Raw genomic sequence first — 27,707 nt, 5'->3', positions numbered from 1 at the left:
TTATTAGAAATTTGAGCAGTGCTAAACAATGATTCCAATACAAATACATCTTTTAATTAATCATTTTAAGTTGAGAGAAGAGCATTTACGTGTGGGTAGCGGTCATAGGTCAGGGTCTAATTGTCCTGGTCAGCTTCTCCAATTCACCAAACTGATCTCCTCATGGCATACAAATATTGACAGGGTGGGTCCAAGTTAGTGTCAAAGGCAAAACAGAGTGTACATGACTATGACTCACAGGAGGGCAAGAAGGTATAAAAGCATTAGTTTGCCACTTGAAAGTTATTATTGAAGACTTCTTGCTAACAGACCTGTGGGTAAGTGAGGTACATAATTGTTCTGTTATATCACATTGGGGATAAATATGATAGAAGAAAATCAGGGTTTGGTGGAAAATAACGAAAGAAGACAAAGTCCATCAAGCATCAGTGAGGTAATCCTAAAGTGATGAGATATCAGCCGATGGGAGATACTTAATGCTTGTGCTAATGGTGTTTTATAAGAAAAGGTGCTGTGAAGTACTTTGTCATTAGACTGGTAGGCGCATACTTAAAAGGGATGGTATAAATTGGTTTTGTTCTGCTGAAGATTTATTGTGCTGGCAAAAAGAAAGGGGATCGACAAAACAAGATACCAGATTTTCCTTTACATTTTGTTTGCATTTATGTGAGGTGAAGGGTGTTTATTATTTTTAAAACATGAATAAACACAAACAAGCTACATATTCATATATACATATACACACACACGTACACATATATTCTCTTTTACTACAGTGCTTTGCTTGAAAAGTAAGTTAGAAGGAAGACTTTTTTTTTCCTTGGAAGAGGAGACCTTCTGGAGCTGGGGACATGGAGGATGGTTTGTATCTCTTTGCTCCGGTTAATCTTTTCAATATAGTAAACTGAATCGGGCTCATCTCTTCAGCTTCAGGAAACAAAAAAACCCCAAGACTTCACAACTGAATAACTACTTCTTTGTTGATAGAATGAGCAGCAGGAGTTCAACTGCAGCCCAGAGCTTTTCTTTGAGTATTAGTTTCTGTGGGGTCTATTAGATTTGTTATTTGCATGATGGTATTGCTTTATGGCAGTTAACGAGCTCAGTGTTGCTCAGCGGTAAGTGGTGTGCTCCTTAGGCAACACCAGCACAAACTGTTCTCTGTCCCTCTTGCATTTTCTGACAGTTAATCTGTATGTGCAGTATATTAAAAAAATAAAAATATATATTCCTATGTTTTCCTTTACCCAAATACTCTGCCTTCATTCCCCATATTACCAAAAGTGCTGTAGTAAACAGTGTGTTTTCTGTAGCATGAACCTATTTGAGTTTGCCTACTAATTATGACCTCTTTATTTGGACCTGTTCAGAAAGTCATCCAGGCATACGCTTAGAGAAGAAAGATTTGTGTATGTTTCTAGCTCGTCTTACGGAGGAGTCTCCAGAGTGTCATGCCCCATCTGGCGAGGTACGTAACAGGCTGTCATCGCTAGGAAATATTTTTGCTGCTTATTTTACTGGGAATTATCCTTTAAAATATCTAGTGACATCCATCAAAGAAAATATTTCTAACAAACCTCTATTGTACGATTGCCCACTTTTTGGGAGGAGTGAATCTGATGAGTTAGATGGTCCATTCTACTCTTGTCCTTTTAAAGTTACTGGTAATAATTGATGCTGTTAAGTTTTTCCCTGTAATCTGATAAAGTTACATAAAGATACTGGATTCCTAAGTATTGCTTAATACCAGTTTTTTCATTTCCCATCACTGTGCCATATCGCTGAGACATACCAATACGCCCTAGTTGTTAATGAACACCATAGTAGAACAGGAGGAGATTGCCAGGGGAAAGAGCACTGTCTTGCTTTCTCTACTTGAAAGATGGGGATAAAATGATGCTCAGTTGTCTACATGCAGGGATATGGCAAAGATTACTTTGTGTTTACCTGTGATTTAAAATAGTAAATCATTCTGTGAGACAGAGTTGTTGGCCCCGCTTTGTCCGTCCTGTGGGTACTGAACCAGATTCAGTTTCTGTGCCCGATGGTCCCGCTGATGCACAGAGTTTCAGTCATTTAGCCAGAACTGTCATTGCTTTTGGGAACAGCACAAAGCAGGTGAAACACACAGGTAAAACACTATTCATACATTCAAAATTGACAGCCTTGCCAATAGCTAGGATGGTACTAGACAGCATGGATAGTGGTAATGTGTTTCCTCCTTGGAGCTGTTATTAACTCAGGGTGTACAACTCTTCATGCGAATGTCTCTGAAGACATTTTTATAGTTCTTCCATTTATAGTATGGGAATAGAGCATATCACAGGTAGCAAGCCCAGCATGCAACTCTGCCTTTTCTGTGCCAGACTTTTCAGTGCTGTGAGTCTTCTTCAGATGCATCTCAGCAGAGCTGTAGGCTGTGAACTCATTCACGTAAGGAACAGTTTAGGGACAACATTCAGTGAGAGAAAGAGAGAAACCTTTCTGTGCGCTAAGCACAGCTGTAGCAGTGGTAGCTTGTTAAGCAGAGCTCCTTAGTCCTTTCCTCACAGGACAGGAGTGACAGACTTTGCAGACTGGGCTCCGAGCTTGCCATCGGTGCTTTAACGATAGCCGAATTGGTCCCAGATGCTCTAAAGGCCATTGTGCTTTTCTGAAAGAAATAACTGAAACTCCCATTTTATCATTTAGTCATGTCCTCAATTCCGTAGTTAAAATATGTGCTAGCTTAATTTTAGTTGTGACTATGGAAATACAAAATATTTTAACTTCAACTCCATACACTGTTTTGCTCATGTGGAAAGCTTTTTCATACTCTTGAGTTATCTGGGAATGGTTTATAAAACTATAGATTAAATACTACAGCAATCAGGTTAGCAGATAAGAGTAACAATGATGGTTACACTTTTTAAAACTTTAAGAATTGCTTCTTAAATATTACTGAATTTATAAACAGTTTTACTGTTTTAGTTTTAAAGACTTTTAGTTTACTGTTACAGTTTTACTGAATTTATAAACAGTTGATATGGGACCTAAGAATAACAAACAGCTTTGAATGTGAGGCAGTGGAATCACAGAAATGGGCTGAAATAATCTAATCCATTTTCCTGCAGTGAAGCAGGATTAAGTCTAATTACACCACTCTTATGAGACCCTTGTGTAATCTGCTCTTCAAACCATTTTTATAGGAGTGAGTTTTTCTCAATCTTCTTATGTCAAGCTTCAGTCTTTCTCCTAGATTTTTGTTGGTTTTAACCTCTAAGGTTCGTTCCTTAGGTTCTCCAGCGTGCTTGCATTTTTCTTAGAGTGGGACGAAAACCCGATGTGACACTCGTTCAGAAGGAGTAACTACAGCCGTGCAATTCCTGTAAACATCTGTCATACATGGAGGTCAATAGTAACGTTGTGTTATTGGTCTGTAACTGCAGTTCACAATAGTCTCCTGACACTTCTGTGTGGCTACCAGGTGTTTCTGTTTTGTATTTGCTTGTTCAGTTTCTCTTTCCAAAGCAGGACCTTTCTTTGCTCAGATTTGGTTTGATCTTGTTGCTGTGCAGCCTTTTCTGTATTCTCTGTATTCTCCTTTCCTGTTGTGTAATGTAACCATGCCTCCTTTGATTTTCTTCCTGCAATTTTATATATACCCTTTTCTTTTTGCCTTTTGTGTCCCTTGCTAGTGGAAGCATCTGTATTTTTTCAGTAATTTAGTCCTTCTGATTTTATCTGTACATGCTATACTGTTACTTGATGCTCATTCTTCACATTGCCTCTGTTTCATTTCTTTTTTTTTTTTATTCTGGTTTTGATTTTCAGACTAATAAGGATCTGTTGGTACAACCAAAGTGGTCTCATGGTGTTACTGACTTTTCTTTTACATCAGGATATTTCACTCCTGTTTCTTTCCTACTAAGTCAGATTCTTATAGTCCTTGGATTTTTTTTCCAAGAGACTTCCTAACAGTTCCTTAAGTTTGCTGATATATGTCTTTCTGAAATCTTTATCATCATTCTATTCTTACAACATCCTTTCCTATGTATCACATCATCATAATTTTTATTGGAATTCCTTTCCATTTTCAGATTTATGGTCATTTCTTCTCTGTTAGGATCAAATGTAAAATACCTGTTTTCTCATTCATTGCTGTAATGAAAATGGGCTATGGCATGTTTCCAGAGCTGCAGGTGTACCCTGAACGTATTACTTTTCTAGCTGCTATCTCTAATAGTCTATCATTATCGAAGGTCCTTGAATGCATCAGATGGTTGCTTACAGGATTTAAAAAAAAAGAAAGCCACTTCATCCTTTTACCTTTTGGTCAGATGGTCAGTAATAGATCTCTGCTGATATCACTGATATGACTTTCTTCACTCTTGCTTTATCGCTATTATTTCTTTGAGAAATTTACAGAAATACATGTTTACAGTCTTTTTGGAAAATGTTAGCAAATTCCAAAGCTGCTCTTCTTTTCTGAAAAATGTCACAAGGTATTCAATTCCCGTGCAGACATCTGTCAGGGCAGGTGGAGTGGACCTGCATTCAGTGATACAGTCCCTGTAGGGATTACTGAACTTCAGAACAGTTGAATCCATAGATGGTCACCTGGAATAGATTATTCCAACTACTTCTGTAGCAGAGAAGACAAAACCTGTTATCTGCGTAAGCACTGGATAATCTGACCTAATTTGGAAGTTGGCCCTGGTTTGAGCAGCGAAGTGGATTCGGTAACCTCCAGATTTCCATTTCAAATCTAAATTACCCTGTGATTCTAATTTGTTACCCTGTAGTGCATCCACCAGCCTTGTAGGGGGGCTATATCCAGCAACAGCATAATTTACTTTTTTGTGCTATCGTAACACCAGTGGGCATTAGGGTACCTGGCATTATGTGAATATACAGAAGACTTAAAGAACTTGAACATGCATTATTAACTTTAATATCATTGTCTTTTTTTTTTCCTACCACAGCTAATACAGTGTTTATAAAAAACCCAGCTATGTATACATAGGTGTGTGGGTATATATATTCTTGGAGAAATTTGGCTAAAAGAAACAAATACTTTTGAGAGTGTTTTAGAAATCTATAGTTTGATCTTTCCAATTCATTCCAGTTTTGGTTTCATGTGTCTCTTAATTGGAGCAGCACTGGATTTCTTAAGAACTAAACTCTGGAAAAAATCAATTAATACTAAAATTACATTAACTTGTCATAATGAGAAGTTGTGATCTACAGATTGTGGGACTAAAGAGCAGTTATATGTAATATGGTATGGCAAAAGCTGTAGTGTATTTTTAAATTTGTATAAAGCACGCATGCTTGTAAAATAAAATCTGCTGTGAAAAATGAGCTTTCTTTTTTTTCTCTTCAGTTCAATAAGACCGGGATTGTAATATGTGAATCAGACAAAGTACACAAAATGGTAGCCATGAGTTTCTCCAAATCTGAGTTGCATGCTGTACAACAAATCGTTCGGTGTCTTCCTTCTTCTTTGCGTGGCTGCACTGTGTATTTGTCCAGGAAACCATGCACAACTTGTACCACATTCCTCATTCAAGGTATAGAATACATTTTTAATCAATCTTGTTAAGTGTAGTTCTACCTGAATAAGAAATTGGTATATGACCCGGCTAAACGTCATGGCTAGAAAACTGTTGTACGTGGCTCGGTCCGATAAATCCTTCCTCAGTCAAGTAACCCTTCTTTGTGCAGTTACTCTCTTAGAAAGAAGTGAGACTGCTTGCTTGGGAAAGAATTGGCAAACTGTGGGAGGTCATTTGTGAAAGTCGAGTACCAGCCGTCGCAATATGATCTGTATTCAATTCAGATCCCGTTGCAATGGAAGTGGTTTAAGCTCTGTGGGTAACTACATAGGCTTTGGACTCCAGCGTGTCCACAGAATTGCAGTGCAACAGAAAATTGGCCCACTGCTTTAAACGAAAACATGTGAATGGCACGGCACGGCACTTTAAGTGACTTTCAGTATTTATCTCTAGGGTCAGTTTCTTCAGTCTATTACTGGCCAGTGGCTCCTGAAAAAAAGGGAGATGATTCAGTGATAATTCAAGGAAGACGTTCAACAAGCTGACCAGATGTTTCTTAGAAGTCATATAAGTTGCAGTGTGCTCTTACCCATGACAAGCTTTGTAACTGTGAAAATGATTGCAAAAAAAATACGATGCAACGAACACCTGAACAGCAATTTTAAGTTGCTCAGTGATGGAACTGAAGACTTTAAAGAATATTGTTCGCTGTTTAACATAAATAGCTGCAAAGATACCTGTACCAAGCGGATGGAAAATGCTTTACGCTGCTATGATTTTTTACTGGAATGTTCCCAATTTGAGACAAAAGAACCCGAGGAAAATGTTCATCGACATGCACTGCAGCTTTGTTATTTTGTAGCAGCAAGATCTGGTAAGTTATGATGAGAGTATATAAACAACAGTAACCAAATATAAAGAACGGATTCCTGTATATTAATTTTTTATTATTGTTGATTCATTCAGCTAGAGCAAAGAGTAAATATTTCACAACATATGTATCAGAGAAATTGGCACGCTTTGCTAACATAACTGCTAAAATATTTTTCATTAATGTATTTACTACACTATATTCAACATTTACTACACTATATTCAACATTTACTAATGTTGAATATTATTGTTTATAATGTTTGTTGCAATATTGAACTTAAACCTAAAGCAGAAGATGGAAACACATATTATAGAAATACAGAAAATTAATATTTTATCACTTAATCAATTTTGGGAGGAGGGAACAATGCTTTTATATATATTTATAACAATTTAAGCATTCTTAGTATATTGGTAATGTACGTAGGTGGACTTACAGAAAATCTCATCAATGGAAGATCCCGATGTATTTATAACCTGTTATATTCTGTTATCAGGATTTTGTATCAAGTTAATACTCTGCAATTACTAATCAAAGAGTAAGTGTACCTTGTGTCAAAGAGTAAGTGTACCTTGTGTCAGATTTTAAGTTGTTGTGTTCCCCTGAAATCTGACATTTGTTGTACTTGATAGTAGTTATACCTCAACGTGTTACTGTGTATGGGTATCTGTCTAGGACTGGATAATGGAGGCATTCTTTCAACTTATAAGCAGTCACTTATGCCTTCCATTTCTCTATCGTTAAAGCACTCCATGTTAATCTGTAAAATAGATTTTTAAGTATGAAAAAAGTACGTTTTTAAGTGACAACAAAATCTTTCTCTCTTCTAAAAGATGATCCAAACCGAGGTGTTGGGTATACACTCTACAGTCAGGACGGGTATTTTGTAAGTAGATCAAATTCCTCAACACTTGTAAAATTTCACTGCTCCAAGGGGTGTGGTTTATTTGACCCAACGTAGACAGCTGCAGTGTAGATGCCTATTTCTGAGCTATTGGCCCTTGGCCCTTTATAGTCAGTGAAGATCTACAGTGTCATTCATCCCAGTCCAGAGTCTGGAATAGGCCAGGTGGACCTGGCTTTCCTCCTTGAATATAAAGGGAGTCCAGGGTGACTAGTTCAGGTGTAGACATGTAAAGAGGTTAAGGGACATGAATTTCCCTCAGGAACACATCCTTCCATAATAAATATGCTAATAGTAGTGATAGTATTTTATCATTGAACTTTACAAAAATAATCCCTGAAGCCCACTAAAAAGGAGGATCCTAAGTTTCTTGCAAAGAGAGAGAGACCAAAAAGTGACGATAAAATTAATGGAGAGCAAGGACTTCACAGGATGCAAAAGCAAAAGTAGCTCTTGACTGTGTTAAAAGTGATAACATGGTGTGGTGGTAAGATGCTCGTGGCAAACTGTTAAAGCTGATTAAAAATTTGATATAAATAGCTATAAAAACTTAGAAGTTATATGTATCTAGAAATATGTAGACCGCATATATTTACATTTTGAAGCTGTATTAGTATATGGTTAAAATGTTGCTGATGTTTGGAAGCGTCTGTTAGATTCTGCTTATTTTATTTCCTTTGTTTTTTTGGCAGTTTGGGGCAGGTTATAATGGATACCCTATTGGCATATTATATGCAAACTTGCCCTGTACGGGGAGAAAAAAAAAGACGATACTTGCAAAACGGGAAGTTGTTCTCCATGCTGAAGCAAATGTTTTCCTATACAGGTTATTGTTACCTAATATACCTAATCTAATAATGGAGTGACTTCGCAGGCATTCTTTATGACAATAAATGTGAATAGCGTGTGGTGTGAATAAGTCAGTGACTAACCATAGATTTTCTCTTTGACCTTTCCACCTTCCCATCTATTCTTCACCTGTTAATCCAGTTTCAAAGACTTAACATTTTACAGCTCTGAGCTTACAACCAACTCTTTAATGTCTGTGTTTCCTCTCTTCCACCCCAGAAAGGTATGGTACAACCTTGTATTCCTACGCTGCCAAAATAATCACCCAATCTCGTTCTGATGAAGCTCTAAACAGTTTTTGAAAGACACAGTCTGCAGCATTCTGCCTGTCAGTCTTTTTGGTGGTCCCTAGGCTAGCAAGAGTAGAGTAAAGTCAGCCAGATCTCTTAAGACTCTAGTTGTCAATAGTTGGAGAATCGTTAGTCTGTAAAACCATATGGCTCATAATGGTAGCACTTGTATATACACAGAAGTAGAGGAAGCAGAAAAAAATCAGGGAAAATCTTTTGAAGGGAAAATCAAGATCAAATAGGAAACTTGGAGGAGGAGATAGAGGGTAATCTAATTAGAAATAATAGTCTTAAATGAAAGTACTATATTTATTTTAAAGACATGTAAACATTATGTTTATTTTTAACTTTGCAGAAAATGAATTAATTGTGCAAATACATATATTTTTCAGATCAAAGGGCAAAATAGAAGAGAGTGATGTTCTTTACTGCATCAAACCTCCCTGTCGTGACTGTCAGAACCTTCTGAAGGAGGTGAAAATCAAGACAGTTCATTGTGTAAAAGAATCCACCAAACAAAGTGAAGAAGTATGCTTATGTAATATTTATTTATTGTCAAAATATAATTATGTATTTGGGGGCAGGGGAGTTTATTTATAGTTGACTTGCAGACAAACACTTAAGTTCTTAACCTTCTATATAGGAGAGGAACTACAGCAGGTAATCATCTATGAGATGCTTCATTCTTCGTACTCATATACAACTGAAATTTTATGGCTTCCTTTCTGCCTTGGAAATCTTTACACTCAGATACTTCTACAGTCAGGAGAGGAGCAAGTTATATATTTTAGGATCTTGCACTGGGGAAGTCCAGCCTCCTGTTTAGTGGTGTACCCCTGGGGTGGATAGTGGGACCAAAACTGTTTAATATTGTCATTAATGACCTGGATGATGAGTCAGAGAGCCCGCTCAGGAAGTATGTAGATGATCCAAAACTGAGAGGAGTGGTTGGTACACCAGGTGGTTGATTCAGAGGGGCCATAACAGCTTGGAGAAATTGCAAAACAGGAATCTAATGAAGTTCAACAAAGAGAAGTGCAAAGCCCATGCACCTGGGGAAGAATAACGCCATGCCCCAGCACAGGCTGGGGCTGACCAGCTGGAAAGCAGCTTTGCAGGAAAGGACCTGGAGAGCCTGGTGGATTAGGTAGGGCATTGCCAGCAGGGTGAGAGAGGGGATCCTTCTGCCCAGCACTGGTGAGACCATGGTTGGAACATTGTGTCCAGTTCTGGCCTCCCAGTATGAGAGAGAGATGGACATATGAGAGCAAGTCCTGCTAAAGGCCATGAAGATGATTATGTGATGAGAGCTTTCCTCATATGAGGAGAGGCTGAGCGAGCTGAGACTGATCAGCCTGGAGAAGAGAAAGCTCAGGTGGGATCTTATCCATGTGTATAAATACCTGGTGGGAGGTAGTAAAGAAGACCGAGCCAGACTCTTCTCAGTGGTGCCCAATGATGGGACAAAAGGCAATGGGCACAATTTGAAATACAGGAAATTCCACTAAAACATGAAAAAAAGCCATTTTGCTGTGAGGGTGATGAGAGGTTGTAACAGAGACCCCTTCCTTGGAGTTCTAAAAATCTGAGTGGACACAGTTCTAAGAGATCTGCTGTAGTTCACCTTACCCTGAGCTTCTTTTAGGAGCATTTAGATGATTTAAAGAAAAACTTTGACTATCATGAGGTAGGTTTGCATATTGAAGATTAGACTCAGGGCTGTATTACTAAAAAGTATTTTTGAACATTTATTTAATAAAAGCATAGAATACTTTGCTTTGATATGTGTTATCCTTCTGGTTTGCCTCATTTATTTGGGGTTTTTTTCCTGTTTTTAAGAAGTAAATTTTCATTCGATAGAAAGTTCATTAAAATACATTGAGCATTCATGAACCATTTGATGATATGTAAATATGTATTCAGCTGAATATGCACATCAGAGCTTTTCAGTTGTTATTTGAACTCCATCAGTAGTTTTGGGAGACAGTCATTTCTGGATGTCATAAAAAATAGTTCGCTAGAAGGCATGTCAGAAGTGGAAGCAGGTGATGTAGAAAAGTATTGCTTCACTTTTCAAGATCCGTCAGATACATCTGAAGGGGGTAAAGCAGTCTGAGTGGGGAAAAGAGGGAACTGGAACACACAAGACTACTGATGAACTGGATAAATAATAAATAATAAATAATAAATAATAAATAATAAACTGGAGAGTAGGCTACATAACTGACTTTTATCTTCCTCTATAGAACAAGAGCTTTAGAACTGAAATAGGTAAGAATGACTTTGAGGACCCATGTTTGTCCAGTGGTCCAAGAAGTCCTCATGGTAGATTGATTAATGGCTGTTAGATATAATGGCAGATTTGAGCAGACAAATTTTGGAAAGTACTAAATAAATGTACACTTATGCTTTAAATAAATCTATTGAGTTTTTGTTTGGTTGTTTTTTTCCAGTGGAAACAGTGCAAAACTCAGCTTATGGCAGGTATGGTTAAAGATTAATTTCCTTGTCCTTTGGTACTGTTCCATTTGGTTTCTTTTGGTATTACTTGGTGTTTAAACTTGGAAGCACAGTATGTTAGTATTTTTCTTTAAAGCCCTTTTTGCAGCATGTAATAAATACCAAAAAATCCAGTTATAATTTGCATCTAATTACTGTAAGTTTAATTGAGTTACCCTTAAATTAGTTCTGCTCGTTCCAAACTTCCTTTGGAACTATACATTGTAAATATCTGTACCCTGCAGATTGCACTTCTGCCACAATCTTCTGAATATGCAGAAAACAGAATTATACAGAAATGTTGCCTTTGAGGTCTGTAAGTGGCCAGACCCCATAACTGGTTACAGTTGAAAAGACACAGGAATAACAGCAAGTTTCTGGGTTTAATGGTTTCTGCTCTCTCTCTTAGTCATTAATTTTTCATTTTGCCCAAATGATTAAATCAGCATCCTTCATGGCAGTTTTCTTATTTCAAGCCTTTTCAGTGAATTTCTTCTAGCCTTAAATAGATATATCCAAATCCTTGGAGGTCCTGGGCTTGAGTCTTCTCACTATACCACTGGCTTTATGCTGTTCTGAGTTATGCTAATTAGGGACTCAGATCTTCTACCACAGAATAATGTCATTAATACTGAAATGTTCTTAAATAACTTATAATTTTATTTAGACTACACAACCAGTAAAAAGTAACAAAAGCTTTTAAGAACACCACACAACATTTTGAGAATACACAAAATCTTGATACTTCCTGCGTGGTTTAAGCAAAAACAAACTTAGAACTGAACTAAAATGTTGAAGTCTTAATGATTTATAAGCTGAAGCATCGTTGCCTTTACTGAGGGAGAATAATAGGGATTTGAAATCAAATCAAGAATTGGAACAAAACTGAAATTAGAAACTCCCCAAAAGTTGCTGACCACATCTTCACACAGTGTGAAGATACAATGGACAAGCAAGTTGGGGAAGACTACATAACTGAAGAGGGAAGTAGGGGATAGATGCTTTTAAAATTGAGGAGAACAGTATATTTTTGTAGTAGAATGAAATCAAACTGATGGGAAGAGTGAGAACCAGGATGATGAAGTTCACATAGGGAGGATGGCAGAAATGAACAAGCAGAGAATCAGTATCAAAGACAAGAAGAGGCAGTCCTGAGGGTGAAAACAAAGAGAGAGAGGAGACAGTGTAGGTATTGGCCATTCTGTACAAGAGGAAAGCATTATGGATTTGTAGGTTAAAAAAGTGGAATTAAAACTTTAAAGAAAAACCCAACAGCAAAAACCCAACCCAACCACCTGTCACCACCACCACTGGAGAGCCACATTATTTCTGTGTGAGATTCAGTTAACTGCTTTATATCTGGGCAATTCCCATTCATTTTAATCTAGTTTCCTTCTGAATAAAGTATCAGAGCCTGGACTTCAATGTCCTGACTGTCAAACATTGTCCTAAACCAGTCGTGGCTTCTGAGATGACCAACTCACTGTTGAGAGTCTGTCAGTGTTGACAGTGAGAGGAGGAGGGCTGATACACTGCTACACTTGATGTAATCTCGTTGTATGTGATATTCCTAATGAGACCTTTTTCTTTTCTGACTTCCAGTACCCAATGGTTCAACAGACAATGGAGGGACAGAAGGATGGGATGATGAAGGCAAAGTGAAATAAATTTAGTAAACTTTTCACTAATCATCATAGTTTTTGGTTTCCCTAATTTCATTTCCTTAAACAGGGTTGAATAAATGTAATTTTCCTGAAAGCAGTGGGCTGGATATTAGACAGTACAGACAGCTGATACACGAACTTCTGACTTCTCTGCCTGGCAGCATAGTTGTCTTATCTTTAATTTTACTTTAAGTAAAAGTAATTGTAGGTATGATTTTCAGTTAATGTTATTGAGATCTTAGCAGAAAATATAACATGAATGGGAAAGTTTTGTACTATTATAGTTGAAAGATATAAATTTAATAAAAATTTCTTAAAATTCTTTAATTTTCTTTTTTCTTATTTTTTTTCTTAATTCTTAAATTTTAATTAATTTTTTTTTCTTAATTCTTAAAATTTCTTCTTAAAAAGAAGACTATGACATAGGGGAACAGAGTTGGCCATTCCAGGTATTGGATATTCACATACTGTTTCTTCCCTCTTGAAGTCAATAGAAATCATTCCCTATGCCAGCAGAGAAGAGTAGCTAGCATTAAAAAAACCAAAAAAAAGAGATCCAAGATACCTCTGCACTCTGTCAAGCAAAAGCTCCTGGAACAATAATTAGTTTGCCTCAGAGGACTGGCAGGCGTAAATGGATGGGCTGATGGGTAAAGTGCAAAGATAAGGCTCTTCACAGAGTAACTGGACAATCAATCTCCGATACATTATTAAGAAACAGTTCTTGAGTTCAACATGCACAGAAGTTATAACCGAAGTTTTCACTTAGGACTGCAGAGATAGATAATTATCCTTTCTATCTTATTACCAGTAATTATTTGCTAATTTTAGGACATTACCTACTTTTTTCCCAAGACTGTTTTGATTAACTTTTTTCTTTCCATTGTTTCTTTCTAGGTCCTCCTGTTCCTTACCTGAAGAAAGAAGACTTGTGCATCTTCTTAGCACTGCATATGGAAAATTCATGAAGTGAATCACAGAAACCTGTGAGTTAAGTCAACTCAAGCGTATTCATTGTTATCAAGGCTAATTTTTGCTTAATTCAATTTATTGCTGATAAATATAAAAAACTTATGTTTGCTGAAGTGGATATGGAGGAAAAAACCAAAACATAACGAGTTAAACATCCTCCATCCATTTTTTCCAGGTTCAACTTAAGCCAAACACCTACCCTTCCACCTTCCTAGTCTCAGCTTCCCTTGTTTTCACTGTAGGTTACTCTTGGTTGGTCCCAATTCCTTCAGTGAGGCGACGGGTGGTGCAGAAGGTTGGGGCTGTGTGTGTGATGGTTTGTCTGCAGCTCTTCTTGTGCTTTTTCCCAGTTTTCCTTGGCTCCTCCATGCTTCCTACTGGCCCTGTCGTGGCATGGGTTGCCTGCTGGCTGTGGTCCCTCAGGAGTGCCCTTGCCCCAGTGTGGTTCGTTTGTGGGCCCCAGTCCCGCAGTTAGGATTTTAATCTATTGTATGCTTAGACTCTAATAATTTCTGATAAATCAAAGCTGTTTGAGTTTTTGAAGCTGCATAGATGTCTGGTGGTTCCTACCATGATTGTCCTTAGAGTCATGTTGCCATTTGTTTGAAAATACAGCTTGTCACTCATTTCTCCTGTTTTGGTAGTCTGCTAGACCAGCTATTGGGATATTCCTCTCCCTACTTGTTCTGTGATTCTACAGAGTTACACACTTTCCAAAGGTCTGCCTCTTACCCCTTTCTGGACTCCAGCCAAAGTACTTGTGTTGTTGATCTAGAATACAGCGATTGAGTTATATGCTGTAGACACACTAGAACTGACTGAAAATCCACAGAAATCAGCACGTTTCTAGACTGCTTGATCCCTACCCTGTTGCAACAAATGCCGTTCTTTTTCTGTGGGATCCTTTAGTTGCTATAGCTTTACATACACATAATCTGGATGGACTCTTACTCACTGAATGGTTATACATTCATTTGTATGCGTGTGTGTTTATTTGTGTATGCAGTATTGCAAAACTGGAATTGTCGTCTGTGAAGCAAGCAAGCCAAAAAGGATTATTGCCCTGGGCTGCTCAACAGAGGAACTTCATGCTGTGCCAAAAGTGCTAATGCACTGAAAGGCTGTGAAGTTTACATGTCTTGGATGCCTTGCATTTATTGTGCAAAATTGCTGGTTCAAGGTCAGTATCAGAACTGACGTATCTCCCAGACTAAAGTTGCACACGTGACATACTCACAGGCTGGTAAACTAGTCATGCCAGTCATTTCTCTCCCTTTTTACTTTCTTCCATTTTGCTCTCTGCATTTTTCCTCAGTTGGTTCTATATTAATCATTAAGATCACTGTCAGAAGCTGATGTAGCTAAATATCTTATACAATAGGTAGCTGTGATTATTAGAGAATATTAAGAAGTGATTCATAATGTCATTGTACAATTGTTGGTATTTACTAATACATGGAGCATGAAGAGTGCAAATCATTAAATGAAAAAGGAGCCATCAGAGCTTGTAGAAATGTTTGTTAAATGAGAAAAAAATTAAAGGAATGGTCCCAAGGGATGTGGAAATTCTGAAAAAATAATGCATAGATAATTGACCTAATAAAATGAACAAAAAGAAATCAGCCATTCCTATGTAAGTCATTTATCAGGTGAGAAATGTACCTCAGGTAATAGTATTCAGGATAACAAGGGAAGTAGGTAGATTTTTTGCAGACAAGTTAATCTATAGTACTTCACAAATGATAATGCACTACCTATATGTTGTATTTTCTGGGGTTTTTAGATGTCTAATTGATATACATATTTTTCCTCTACAAGAACTTCAATAAATTCCTGTATATTTTTACAACAATCTCCTTGGTTTGGAAATTTTTACCATTTGGTAAATATAAGTAGAGACAGAAGTTTAATCACCTGAAAAGAAGCTGTGGATTGTATATAAAGTTTCCCTTTTGACTGCGAAAATAATGTGTTAGTAAAAACATATTTTAATATTATTTCACTAATGTGGAGAAAAGCTGTAGCTTGCTTAAGTATATTCCATATAACTTTATGTTTATTAATAGGGAAAATGACCATTAGTATATTTAATATGAATCTTGCATATATTTTTTCTTTATTCAGCACAAGTCTCACAAGTGTATTACTGGCCAAATTTTGAAATGAAAATGGTGGAAAATAACCCAAGGGATGACCTAGCAAAATGTGCTCATGCCATCTTTACAGAAAGCTATGTTGTTGCAGCGGTATATGTACCAACAATAGACAATCAGAAAAAGATGCAAATACTTAATTCAAATAAAAGAGCTTCTTCTGATGAAGATCTAATCCAAATTGCATCTGTATTTGATGGGATAACTGATGTGGGTACTTTAAAGTGCTTTAACTTGGGACACTTGAAAGAAAACCAGCTGAAAAAATATAAAGAAAATCTTACTACAGCAAAGGAGTGTTTTAAAGCTCTGGCAAGTTGCAAAGATGAAGAAATAATAATCTTAGAAGAGAAGGAATCCACTGTAAAGAATAATTCTAAATACACCCATGCGTTACAGCTCTGTGATTTATTAGCATCCAGAAGTGGTTAAGTAAATTAATCTTACTGAATTTAGTTCAGTAATTCACACAGTGCAGAAAAATCCCACATAAATGTTAGTCGTATTCCTGGAGATGTAATGTACTGAAAAAATCTTTAATTGATTACATCGCATTCTGTTGGCTAATTTGTGGAACTCTGCCTATATAGTCAACTTTAGTGTCATGGCAGTATTCCCTGTGTTATAAAAGTAATTCATGTCGCATCACTGTCTTACAAAACATATTCAGGTTTTCTGAAGAAGGCTGGTGGTGCAAACTGGGCAAAAATCTCCCTAAGAAAAAACAGTGTATAGTTACTACCAAATGGAGGTTTCTTTCCCGAAGGGGCAGTTGCTCCAACGCGAGCCCCAGGGCTGAGGAGGACCCAAAGACAGACAGTGCAGAGGTATTTAGTTGGGGTCCTTCCGTACCGCCAGCCAAACTGGAGGAAGAGGAGGAATGTGCTTCTCCGGTTTTCCTCACCAGGTGGGGATTTCTAACTCCTTAGCCTGATTGCAAGAGGCTCTGGTTGGAGCCAGTTTCTCCATGGTATCAAATGGCAGGTGGTCAGTTCTGACATTGGTTTTTGGCAGGCTTTGCTATTTTTGCATTAAACGTTTTCAGAACTGAAGAAACACTGCTACAATAAGTAAAAAGAAAAAAGAAAAAAAGGGCATAATAATTATCTGTTACTTTCTCACATTGTCCATTAGCCTGGCTGGTTGTGATTGGTTACACTGAAGATATTAGGCTGGTGTTTTCGTTCAGTTGTACCCATGCAGGTTGAGAATAGGGTTCACTCAGGAGCATGGCAGTCATTTTCCACGTCGTCCCAAATCCCTACTACTGTTTCCCAATGCTACTCCTACTGTTAGCTAAATGCATTTGCCTGCTTTATGGAAGAGGAAGCATTGCCGATTTTGACAGTTTTTAATCATTGTAACAGTTGCTTATTGACAACAAAGTGGAGTTTTACGGCGCTCAGCCATATCTCAGGACTTCCCATCAGCACCATGCCCGCACCAGCTCCCCTGGGTTGCCAGAAAGTGGGAAGTTTCTAGTTTTCCTTTCCCTTTCTCACAAAAAACAGTTCCGGGGGGCTGTTTCCTCTTGCTGGGGTTAAGAGGGAGGGAGAGATCCTGGGCAGTAGCTGTCACTGCATATGCCTGTGCCTTGAGGAAGGTCTAACAGAGCTTGCTGTTCGGGCAGAGAAGGTAGTTTTTAAACTCCTTCTGAGCTGCAACGACAGAAAGCATGCTAGTCTCAGCAGTGGGAAGGTCAATGGTTTTGGTACTTTTACACAAGAGCACTGGATAAGGCAATGGAGGTGGGCTACGGGAGACGGAGGGCTATGAGGACTGGAGGTAAGTGCATTGATTAGCCTAACATCTGGTTAGCCTTCTTGTCAGCAGTTTACCTGGTTCAGTATTTTCTGGAGGCAGTCAAGCAAGGAACAGCAAATTTTGCCCCGACAGGTGTGTTCTGCATCTCTTTGGACAAGCAGGCATGAGTAAGCATGTCATACCTTTTGACAAGCAGGTGGTTGTAATATTGTAGTGTTGTATGAATTTATAACTCTGGTTATTTGGCTGTTTATCCTCAGACAATAATAGTGGAGTGGGGACAGTGATTTACAAGGAAGACGACATTGTAAGTAAAGGTTTATATTGTCTAAGAAATTGTGCTCTTATAAAAATGTCTAATCATGATCTGTTGTCATATGAAAATAATGCTTTACGATTGCTATGTAATAATTTACCAGGCAGGGAAATGTTTTAAAAAAAGCCCATTCTGCCATAAGAAATGAACTTTACATTTACTAGGCTTGTGTTTGTGCATGTAAATGAGGAAGTTAACTTGCATCATGTGGACTCTCTTAAAAAAAAATTAGTGGAGTTGCAGTAATATGAAACAACTTTTTGTGAAAAAAAAAGTTCATATTCCTTAACTCTGTCCCAGAACATTAAGAAAATGGATTATTTAATATGTAGTCAGCAGTTAGAAGAAATGAAGTCCCATGTTTGCTAAGCTTCAAAGTAATGAGCTGATGTCCCTGATAACATTGTTACTATTATCATATTAAAATTCCATGCTTATTTTTATTTTATATGTTTCCAAAATGAACACAGCTAAGAAAAAGTAGCTAACATTTTCCAAATCTTTTTGAGACTTCGTCTTTCGCAGCCTCCCCTGTGTTAATTTTTTCCTGTGATGACTGTTTATAAGCATTTTATTTCATGTTCATAGGAAAGTGTATTTCTGGAAACAAAGACAAATTATCCTTTTGGGGAAAAAATATTCATGATTTTCTGAAACTTCACGTATCATACAAATATATGATTAAGATCCACAATCAATCATTTTGAAATGGGGATTTGCATAAACATGACCAAACAGCATCATGTGATGTTCAGTGAGGACTGTCACTGAAGTTATTAACAACTTTCAGGAGTTGGATTAGGCTGTAAATAACGCCAGGACCCAGAACAGCATTACCTTTTATTTCTTTCAATGTTGTTTCTTTCTAGGTTGCCCTGGGCTACAGTGGATATCCAAAAGGGGCAATGAATAGTTTATTTTGCAATAAGGCAGATGTTGATTCTGACCTGTGTGCAATTGTATGTGCAGAAGCTAATGCAATTATTATGAGGTAGGAACTCATTAAATATTTTATTTATTTATATTTAACATAAATATTAAATTAGACAAAAGAAGTCTTGGTGTTGGGTGCTTCATTAATGAAGAAATAGCTCTCTGACTAATCTACCATGGGAATTTCCAAAGTGCAGAAAGGAGGAGTAATGTTACATAGCATGGAAAGGAATTTAGTCTTATAAGGCACTGAGGGCAATTGTTTTTTACAGAGATCTAGGTCCATATGTTTCTAAGACACCCAGCAGACTTATGTGACAGAGTCTCAGAGGTGCCTGCTAGTTCCCTGTCTCTGACCTCATGTAAGCCCAGTTCCTGTGGGCAGTCATGGACAGGAGTCTTCACATATGCTGGAGACTGGAGTAGCCAGTAGCAGAGCTATTGCTTCTGTGTAGGCTCTGGTATTACTTAGCCATTGAAAATGCAGGGCATCACAGCTGAGTGGTCAACTCAGACCGCCTCTTTTGACACACACAAACTGATTTTCATGAAGTTTCCTGCCTATGGGAAACTTCTCTGCAGACTGACAGTGCAGTTGCAAATGCTTGTGCACGTGTCCCTGGCTGATGGCCCCTCCTCTGACAACTGCTTAGTGGGCAGTGTGTTGACTGAATGCTCTGCTGTCACCTACTCTCATATTCAGGTGACTGTGGTTTGGTGGTGAAATGATTCCTGGATGCGTATTTCATAAACCCGAGTATCTGTCTTTATGGTGCTGTGAGTACACAAAGAGTAGGTAGATACATTCCTAAGTTGGCAAGCTTACGGTACATACTGCAAGTATTTGCTTGTCATGGGCTGGAGATCCCTTACCTCTGTCGGCCAGTGACGGAAGAGGAAAAAAGAGAAGAACCCACTCTAGATGCCAAGGGAAATAATTCCTCCTGCAAACACACCTCGTTTGTAATTGTGACAATATTGTATTTTTTCAGTTCTGAGAGAGACCTGTGTAATGCTGAACTCATCACTACACATAAACCCTGCTGTGACTGTCTGAAACTGATCCGAGCAAAGAATATAGCAAAAGTCATTTGGCCTTCACAAGACAGAAAGGTAGGTGATAGCAGAGGCGGTTAAAAGGCGTGTGTCATGCTTCAAGGCTTGCTGTTCCTTTGTCCCCTCCCTGGGGACATCTTCCTAAAGACCTTGTACTTCCCCTTTGCTAGGGAGTAATTACACACTCATCACCCTCTCAGGCTGGACCCTAGTTTCCAGCTTATGTGCACCGCCGGAGGTAGGCTGAGTGCCAAGGGAAGGATACTTCTCACAGGGGTGTAAATGGTAGAGATGGCTGCTCCCACTCTGATGGGGAAGGGCACAATGATGGAAGGTCATGCTTACAAGCTATCCTTCGTCTCCTTCAGCAAGTGGGGAAGGTCCTGCCTACGAAGGCACATAGCCTTTAGATGGAGCTTCATGGGGTCCATCCTGCCTTCTTGCCTCTCAAAATTGGCTCTGCTCTCCTGTCCACGTATGTAGGGACAGCATTGGCTGTGGCAGTTCCTCCCTCTTTGTGAAGCCACATGTTCTTTCTGAACAGCTCATGCTCTGCTAGAGGCATGTGTAAGGCTCCCTAGAAATCCAGGGTCTACAGGCTTGCCTGTCTTACAGTCTAAATATCCTAGCAGGGGCAGCTCTTACCTTCAAAACAGTGGTAAGGACTTTATAAACATTCTTAAAATTTTTGTCATTTTGTCTTAGAAGTAATGTGTAGACATGGTAATACAGTGGGAAGAATAGTAAGAGAAAATACTGTACAGAATGACACTATCCAAATAATAGTGACAAGAAGACAATATCTAGTTGTTGCACACTGGAAAGCAAAAAAATAGCCATTATCTTGTAAAGGACCTGGTAATGTTCTCCCATGCACCACTTTCACACTCAGCTGAAGTTACTGTTCTGTGGCACATATAACTGTCAGTAAAAGCAATGACTATGGAAGCTTCTTACTTGCTGTGGATTCAAGTAAACGCCTAGTTGGAGCGGATGGTTAGATCCCTTTGTGCTGATGGGGGTCACTGACTTCAGATAATCCTTGCTCTTTCTTCTCTTTGTCCATAGTGTCTCTTCCTGAATTAACTTCATAAATTCACTCTACTTTGCAACAGTATTAAAAACATAGGATGATTCATAAGCAATTACAAGTGTTCCCTGATTCATCACTTAATCTGAGCTAAGAATAACATTTTTTTTGGAAGTAAAGACATTTTTAACACTTTCTTGAGACTGGCTAGAGCAGAACAGGATTGGATGTAAAACACGCAGCACGGCATGTATGCCTTTGCGAGGTAAGAAGCCCATTCTGTGTATTGGCTTAGGAATGGTAATGCCAAACAAGTAGTGCAAGGCAGGCAGTGTCACAGCTTGCACTCTTCTGAATTCGTAATTTCCTAAAGCTGCAAAATTCTCACTAGAAACACAGGATGCGTGGTGGTCTGTGAGCCAAAAAACATGAGAACTTCTCCACAAAGTGACATTCAACATCAACAGATGGAAATGTATTGCATTCAAGGACTTTCTTTTCCAATAAGAAAGTGATGTTCTGTTTCAAGCAGTCAAACAGATTTGCTGCAGGAAATCTAAATTTGAGTTTGTTTATATATCACCAGCCATAAATTGTGTCACAACTTTGATACTACATTAACACAGCTGTATTTAATAGCTAGAGTACATTTGGACTACTACTGGTTTTCATCCTTGCAAAGAATTATCTCAGTGGATCTGTGCATGCATCTGTGCATCTCTGTTGAACTGAGACCATACAGGTTTTTTGATATGAGATAGAGTTATGAAGTAGAGTTATTTTTTCCTTTATCAAAACATAGCTCACTAACACAAAATATTTTTAATGATCTTGATTTTTTAGAGGTTTTTCAGCACATGATTAATGTACACCCTAGATGATTTAGTTTATTTTTAAAAAGCCTGTCAGATAAGATAAAAATAGAAGTATGAAATCAGAAAATTGTTTTAAAAAGTCTTTAATACTGTTTTATGGTGTATGTTATACGTTTGTCACTCACAGTGTTGTTTGCTTTTCTCGTCAGCAATCCAGAGGATTAACTGAAGATCCTTCAGGTGATGATGTCCCAATAAGATATGAAAAGGACAAGTCATATTAATTTTTAGCTACAATTACAACTGGCTCTGAAATATGACCATGTCAGAGGAGGAGTGGAAGAAACTAAGCTGAGTGAGGTCATGACATGTGCTAAGCATGAGACCAAGACATGAGCATTTTGATTACGTAGCTGGTGAGGAATGGCCTGTTGGAACAGGGACAGCTCACACCAACTTGGAAGCGGAAAAGATCCAATGATTGCATCAAATTACTTCTTTGAAATCTCTGAGATGCTGCGTCTTATTAACATCCCTCCCTTTGCAATGAACTAGCTAATTCAGTCACAGAGCACATTTTTGCCAGTTGTTCCTTATTCACATCTCCTGTACTTCTGCTTTCATTTCAGAGGGGCCGTCTGTGGCTGCTGACGATGGTGAACCAGAATAAATCTCCACAACATCAACACGAGCTTTAGGATCCAACGCCCCCAGGCCCCCCTGTGTGTTCAGTGGTGTTGGGATAATCATCTTGCAATGGCAGCCACTCTGGTTGTGCCCACCCCTTCCAGAAGCACACCTCATACCAGTCCCCCTGCCATCTCTTTTCTTATTATTGCTTCTGCTGTGCTCTACAGGGATTTGCTTCTGTCTGTGGCTTAAGGATGGAAAATCATCTGCTTTCGATGCACCTCTGAGGGGTGGTCACGCCTAACTGTGTGGTATCCACGGCCATGAAGGCAGTGGTTATTTTCTGCAGTCACAGAATCACAGAATCACAGAATCACTAAGGTTAGAAGGGACCTTCAAGATCATCAAGTCCAACCGTTAATCCAGCATGGTCACTGCATAAAAAAACCCAGCAGCTGATGGTGTTGTCCCGAAAAGTGGGATCTTTACCCAGTATGCAAAGCCAATATGCACACAGGATTGAAGTATTCCTTCTATTTGCAGGTTTGTGCAAAGCTGGAAGCTAGGTGGTATCCCACAAAGCTAGCTTAGCTCGGTACAAAAGCTACAGCATATTTATATAGTTACATGATTAGCAAAACCAGTAAATAGACCCGCCCAAGTTTACATTCATTGATTAGTGAGTACCATATCACTTGCTATTGGTTAAACATATTTAAATTAGCGTGCATGCTCCTAGAAAGTATGGGGGGTAATTTGCATAGTTCCTCAACTGAGTCCGTGGTCATGATCTCCCCTTTCTGCCTTTGCCTTTACCCAAGTTATTGCGAAATTTTGCTGACTTCATGCCGATAGCATTCTCCTATTTTTGTCATCTTCCTTGTGGCAAGAGGTTTCCTTGAAGAGGAAGTCCTTGAGGAAGAGGAAGTCCTTCAAGAGGGTCCTTGAAGCCCCCTTTTTGGTTCCTCCTCCAGAGACTGGCGATTAGTAAGGCATGCAAGTTTACACAGTCTTGCTAAATTCACACAACACAGCTACTCAGCTTAGTGGTTAACATTTATCTTCAACTTATCAGTTCTCCCCTTTGAAACTTATCTATGTCTTTTCTTCAGAGATATTTCACTTTTATCATTAGGAATTACTATTGTATATTGTCCTGTAACTCTTCACCACTATGTTCTTAATACAGAATCACAGAATCACTAAAGCTGGAAAGGACCTTCAAGATCATCAAGTCCAACCATTAACCCAACACCACCATGCCCCCTAAACCATGTCCCAAAGTGCCACATCCACACATTTTTTGAACACTTCCAGAGATGGTGGCTCCACCACCTCCCTGGGCAGCCTGATCCAATGCTTGACCACTCTCTCCATAAAGAAATTTTTCCTAATATCCAGTCTAAATCTCCCCTGGCGCAACTTGAGGCCATTTCCTCTCGTCCTATCACTAGTTACTTGGGAGAAGAGACCAACACCCACGTCGCCACAACCCCCTTTCAGGCAGTTGTAGAGAGCGATAAGGTCTCCCCTCAGCCGCCTCTTCTCCAGACTAAACAACCCCAGTTCCCTCAGCCGCTCCTCATAAGACTTGTGCTCCAGACCCCTCACCATCTTCGTTGCCCTTCTCTGGACACGCTCCAGCACTTCAACATCCTTCTTGTAGTGAGGGGCCCAAAACTGAACACAGGATTCGAGGTGCAGCCTCACCAGTGCCGAGTACAGGGGCACAATCACTTCCCTACTCCTGCTGGCCACACTATTCCTGATACAGGCCAGGACGCTGTTCCTCATTCCCTCTGCAGCTTTTCTTCTCTTGGATTAGTCAGAGCATTTGAATGAGGATTTTTCCTTTTCCTTTATTGCAGTTTCCCCCTCTCCCTCACATTTATTTTATTTCATTTGATCATCTGCTTTTTCAATGTATCTATATTTTTTTAGTGTTGTCATCTTTTTCAGATGAAAAGTAATCAGTTCCCTGTTTCCTTGTCTCCCTCAGCCCAGGGGTATTTGGTGCTTGTGTGTCCCTTCCCCTTCCTTCTCCATTTTTTCCTTGCTGTAATACATTGTTTAATTTTGTTCTTATTCATTGGTCTCTTTATATGTCCTCTGATAGGTGCATACGTGTTTTTATTTGGTCTTTGTGTGTTGATCGTGTTTTAGACTTAAATTTGAAACACCAGACCAATTAATTAATCATAATGTGGAATATGCTTTCATATTTTTCCAGGCTAAATCATTTTGCTCTAAATGAGCCGGGGGGGTTGCAGACTACGGTGCTGACAGCTGCTTTTGTCCTTGCTTTTAGATACCCTCAACTGCAGCTTCAACACTGGGATTTTCTAGCATGACCCCAAACCCAGAATCAACTATGAAAATCCTCTTGATTTTTAAAAATATCATTGTGAGAATGCTATTATTTGTGGCTTGGTAGCTTTCATCAATTATTCCTTTTACACAGCCTCTTTAGAGTAAGGACATCAAAGTGTTTTGCGTGGGATTAAATTGAGGGTTATGTCACTTGAAAAAAAAATAATTTGTTTGCACTTTTCTACACGAGTCCTCTGACTGTTCCCTTCGGAGGTGGTAAGAGCACACCATCACAAACCAAACGGCAAGGCCCATGCCATGACAGCACTTGCTACTCATGTTGACGCAAATGTTGCTATGACCGGGCATGTATTTCTCTTCCCTCACGCAAGGTACATACAAGTCTTGGACAAGCCTCTGTTCTTCATTTCGCCCTTTCCCTCTGTTATCCGGTATGAAAGCATGTGTGGGCTCTCTGCTGAGTGTGGAAACTGAGAAGGCAGCAGCAGAAGGAGCATTTTGATACAGGGTAGCACAGTAGTTGTGTGTGTATGTGCATGCAGCGAGGGTGTGAAGAGCGGCTGTGATTTCCAAGGACGTGCCACTCATTGTACAATGTAGGTACGACTAAGCCGTGCTACGGGCATCCTGGAAGAGCACCTTTACAGAGGTAAATGCTATATATAAAAATTGCATGAGAGTATCGTAAGTCCAAAATCTCCCCATTCTCCACAAAGAGACATGCACAAGCTTAATTTTAAAACAAAATGAAGAAACTCTTAGGAAGAAAATTGTGCATCTCCCATTTTAACTGCAATGCCTTCCCCTGGGTCATGCAGAAACCCATGAAATGGTCAGAAATGTAATCCCCATTGCGATTGCATCCCAGTCTGATGTTTTAAGTGCATGCCTATTGCTCCTGGAAAAGATGGAGCAAGAACTTGTGTAGGAGAAATTTGCAAAGAATGATAGATTGCTGAAAGGACTCACTTTCTTCCAGCCAACGCTGTTAGACTGCATCTAACTCACTGCATAATGCTAGAACTTACCTATCGGAGGTGGTGTTTGTATGTGTCAGATGCTGGTCTTTTTAATCACTGAATTATGTATATTTTTATGTGTATGGATACAATGTATATATTTTTAAAAATGTCATACTATGTTAATGACACTGAAATTTAAATAATTACACAATGTGTGTATGCACATACATAGTATATTTTTTTCCCTGAAGCTTATAGGTTGGTATCACTTGCTAACAAAATACTTGCTTGTGGCATTACTGAGAAAATTTTCTTGATTATTTCACCACACTGCCGTACAGCAACTCTCAAATTATTTGTGCTAAGAAATGTTCACTTAAAAATGTAGGACAAAGCCTAGGATGATCTGTCTTGGCTGTATTATGGGATACCAGTTATGTAAACAGGGAATGTAGGAAGTGTTCAGGACTTAATCTTATTAGAAGACAAGCTAAGCCTAGGCAGAAGAATGCGTAGATACAGTTAGATAGAGATGATTAAGGTGCTTAGCCTTTTTATTATAGATCATCAAGCTTTGTGTGTGATCATCTTCCTGTAAATCATAAAGCAATTTATCTTAGCCTTGTAAGCATATTAATTTTGCAGGCATTTTGCAAGCATTTGCATAAAAAAATACAGAGCTGCTAGTAAAGGCTTAGCCTTCCTTGCGATAAATAGCATAGCCATGAAAGGGTAATTATTTTCATGACGATGTACTTGGATAAATAACATAGCTTAGAACAAGAACTAACAAGAGCTAATAAGGAGAATAAGAATGTTATTTTTTCCAACTGAGTTGTTCAAGGGTGAGTCCTTTATCCCAGCTGTTTGATTTTGGATTCTGGATGGTGCTGACACTGAACGGAAAGAGGAAACCATCATGCTTTCAGACTATAAAAACATATGCGAAAGCTGAAATTCCCTCTGCTTACCAGTGCAGGTATATAAGCATCTTGGTGGCTTGAGGGAAATTACTTGGAGAGTCCAGGGAACTGCTATGTGAAATTAAAGTAAATGTAAAAGGCTCGTATGAAAGGCCTCTGTGGAGACTGGTGAGCACCCACACAGTTCTCCGGTCAGTAACTGATGTCGCTTCCAGTGGTAGGCACCCCTCCACCTATGTCTTCCTCCTCATTCTTTGCTGGGTCCATGGATCCTTTGTGTTTCCTCATTCTCAAGTAGATGTGGACATAATCAAATTCAACCGCTACAGTATTGTGGGGTCTAATTCTCAAAAGAAGGTGACATTTCTTGTAAACCACAACTGACTCTACATCAATTGGATTTCAAATCACTCGGAAGCCTTGGAGACTATTACAAGAATTTCCCAGAAGGATTACTTAATTGGATTCATTTTGAAGTTACTTATTAGAGGCAACATTGTCTTTTGTGTCCCACCAGCAAGAGTGCCAAGCTGAGTGCGGACTGCACAACCGACACATCACAACTGGGGTGGTTACTTAAGTTTTCACTTCATGCTTAAATTTTCACTTGGTATTTGATTCATATTCTTCTTGCAGAAAAGAGTCTTATTCCATTGCAAAGTATCATTATTAAATGTAACTAAATTTAAAATTCTGCTTTGATTTATGCCAGCATTTATTAGCTGTTCCGCAGCAGAAGGGATTCGTCGTTTCCTCTCCTCCCCAGAACAAAATGACGTTATACGTGCATTAGCCACGCGGTGGCAATACGAGAGCTTGGTATGCTAAATTTTGCTGGCATTCGTCGCATTCACGCAGGTTAGTCTTTGCCATATTAGCCAAGCAAAGACATTTGCAGCGTTACTGCAGAGCTTGACTCTGCCAGGGCGTAATACGTGCTCCACATCTGCATGACTGACTTCATGCAAAAGCCAAGGAAGACTAAGCTGACTTTCTGGATCAATAATTTATGCCTCATATGTCGCTAATAATTGACATCTGTATTTAAGTGGCTCAGTAGTCAATGAGAGAAGTTACGCCAGGAACCCAGCTGCTCTTGAAAGCAAAATATCTTAGTAAAGGGGATGCACTGGTGACATACAGCTGTCCCGCTGGGAGTCCTCTCCTGGCTTTAACTCCTGACCCTCCTGAGATCCAAAGGGACC

At 38.9% G+C, this 27,707-nt stretch overlaps 1 protein-coding gene across 1 annotated transcript; it reads left to right on the top strand.

Moving 5' to 3' along the window:
* Positions 1–851: 851 nt before the first annotated feature.
* LOC309403357 (cytidine and dCMP deaminase domain-containing protein 1-like) lies at positions 852–10,165 on the top strand (the record flags this gene model as incomplete). The annotated part of the gene is given in 9 exon segments (XM_081997460.1): positions 852–861; positions 1,371–1,468; positions 5,366–5,552; positions 5,991–6,061; positions 6,063–6,411; positions 7,245–7,297; positions 8,008–8,141; positions 8,847–8,982; positions 10,103–10,165. Coding segments are annotated over 9 exon segments (1,101 nt in total).
* Positions 10,166–27,707: the final 17,542 nt, after the last annotated feature.

The sequence above is a fragment of the Phaethon aethereus genome, assembly GCF_964289735.1.
Source record: "Phaethon aethereus genome assembly, chromosome: 1".
Classification (NCBI taxonomy): Eukaryota; Metazoa; Chordata; class Aves; order Phaethontiformes; family Phaethontidae; genus Phaethon; species Phaethon aethereus.
The sequence above is the reverse complement of the archived record's forward strand: the minus strand, read 5'-3'. Positions and strand labels throughout refer to the sequence as shown.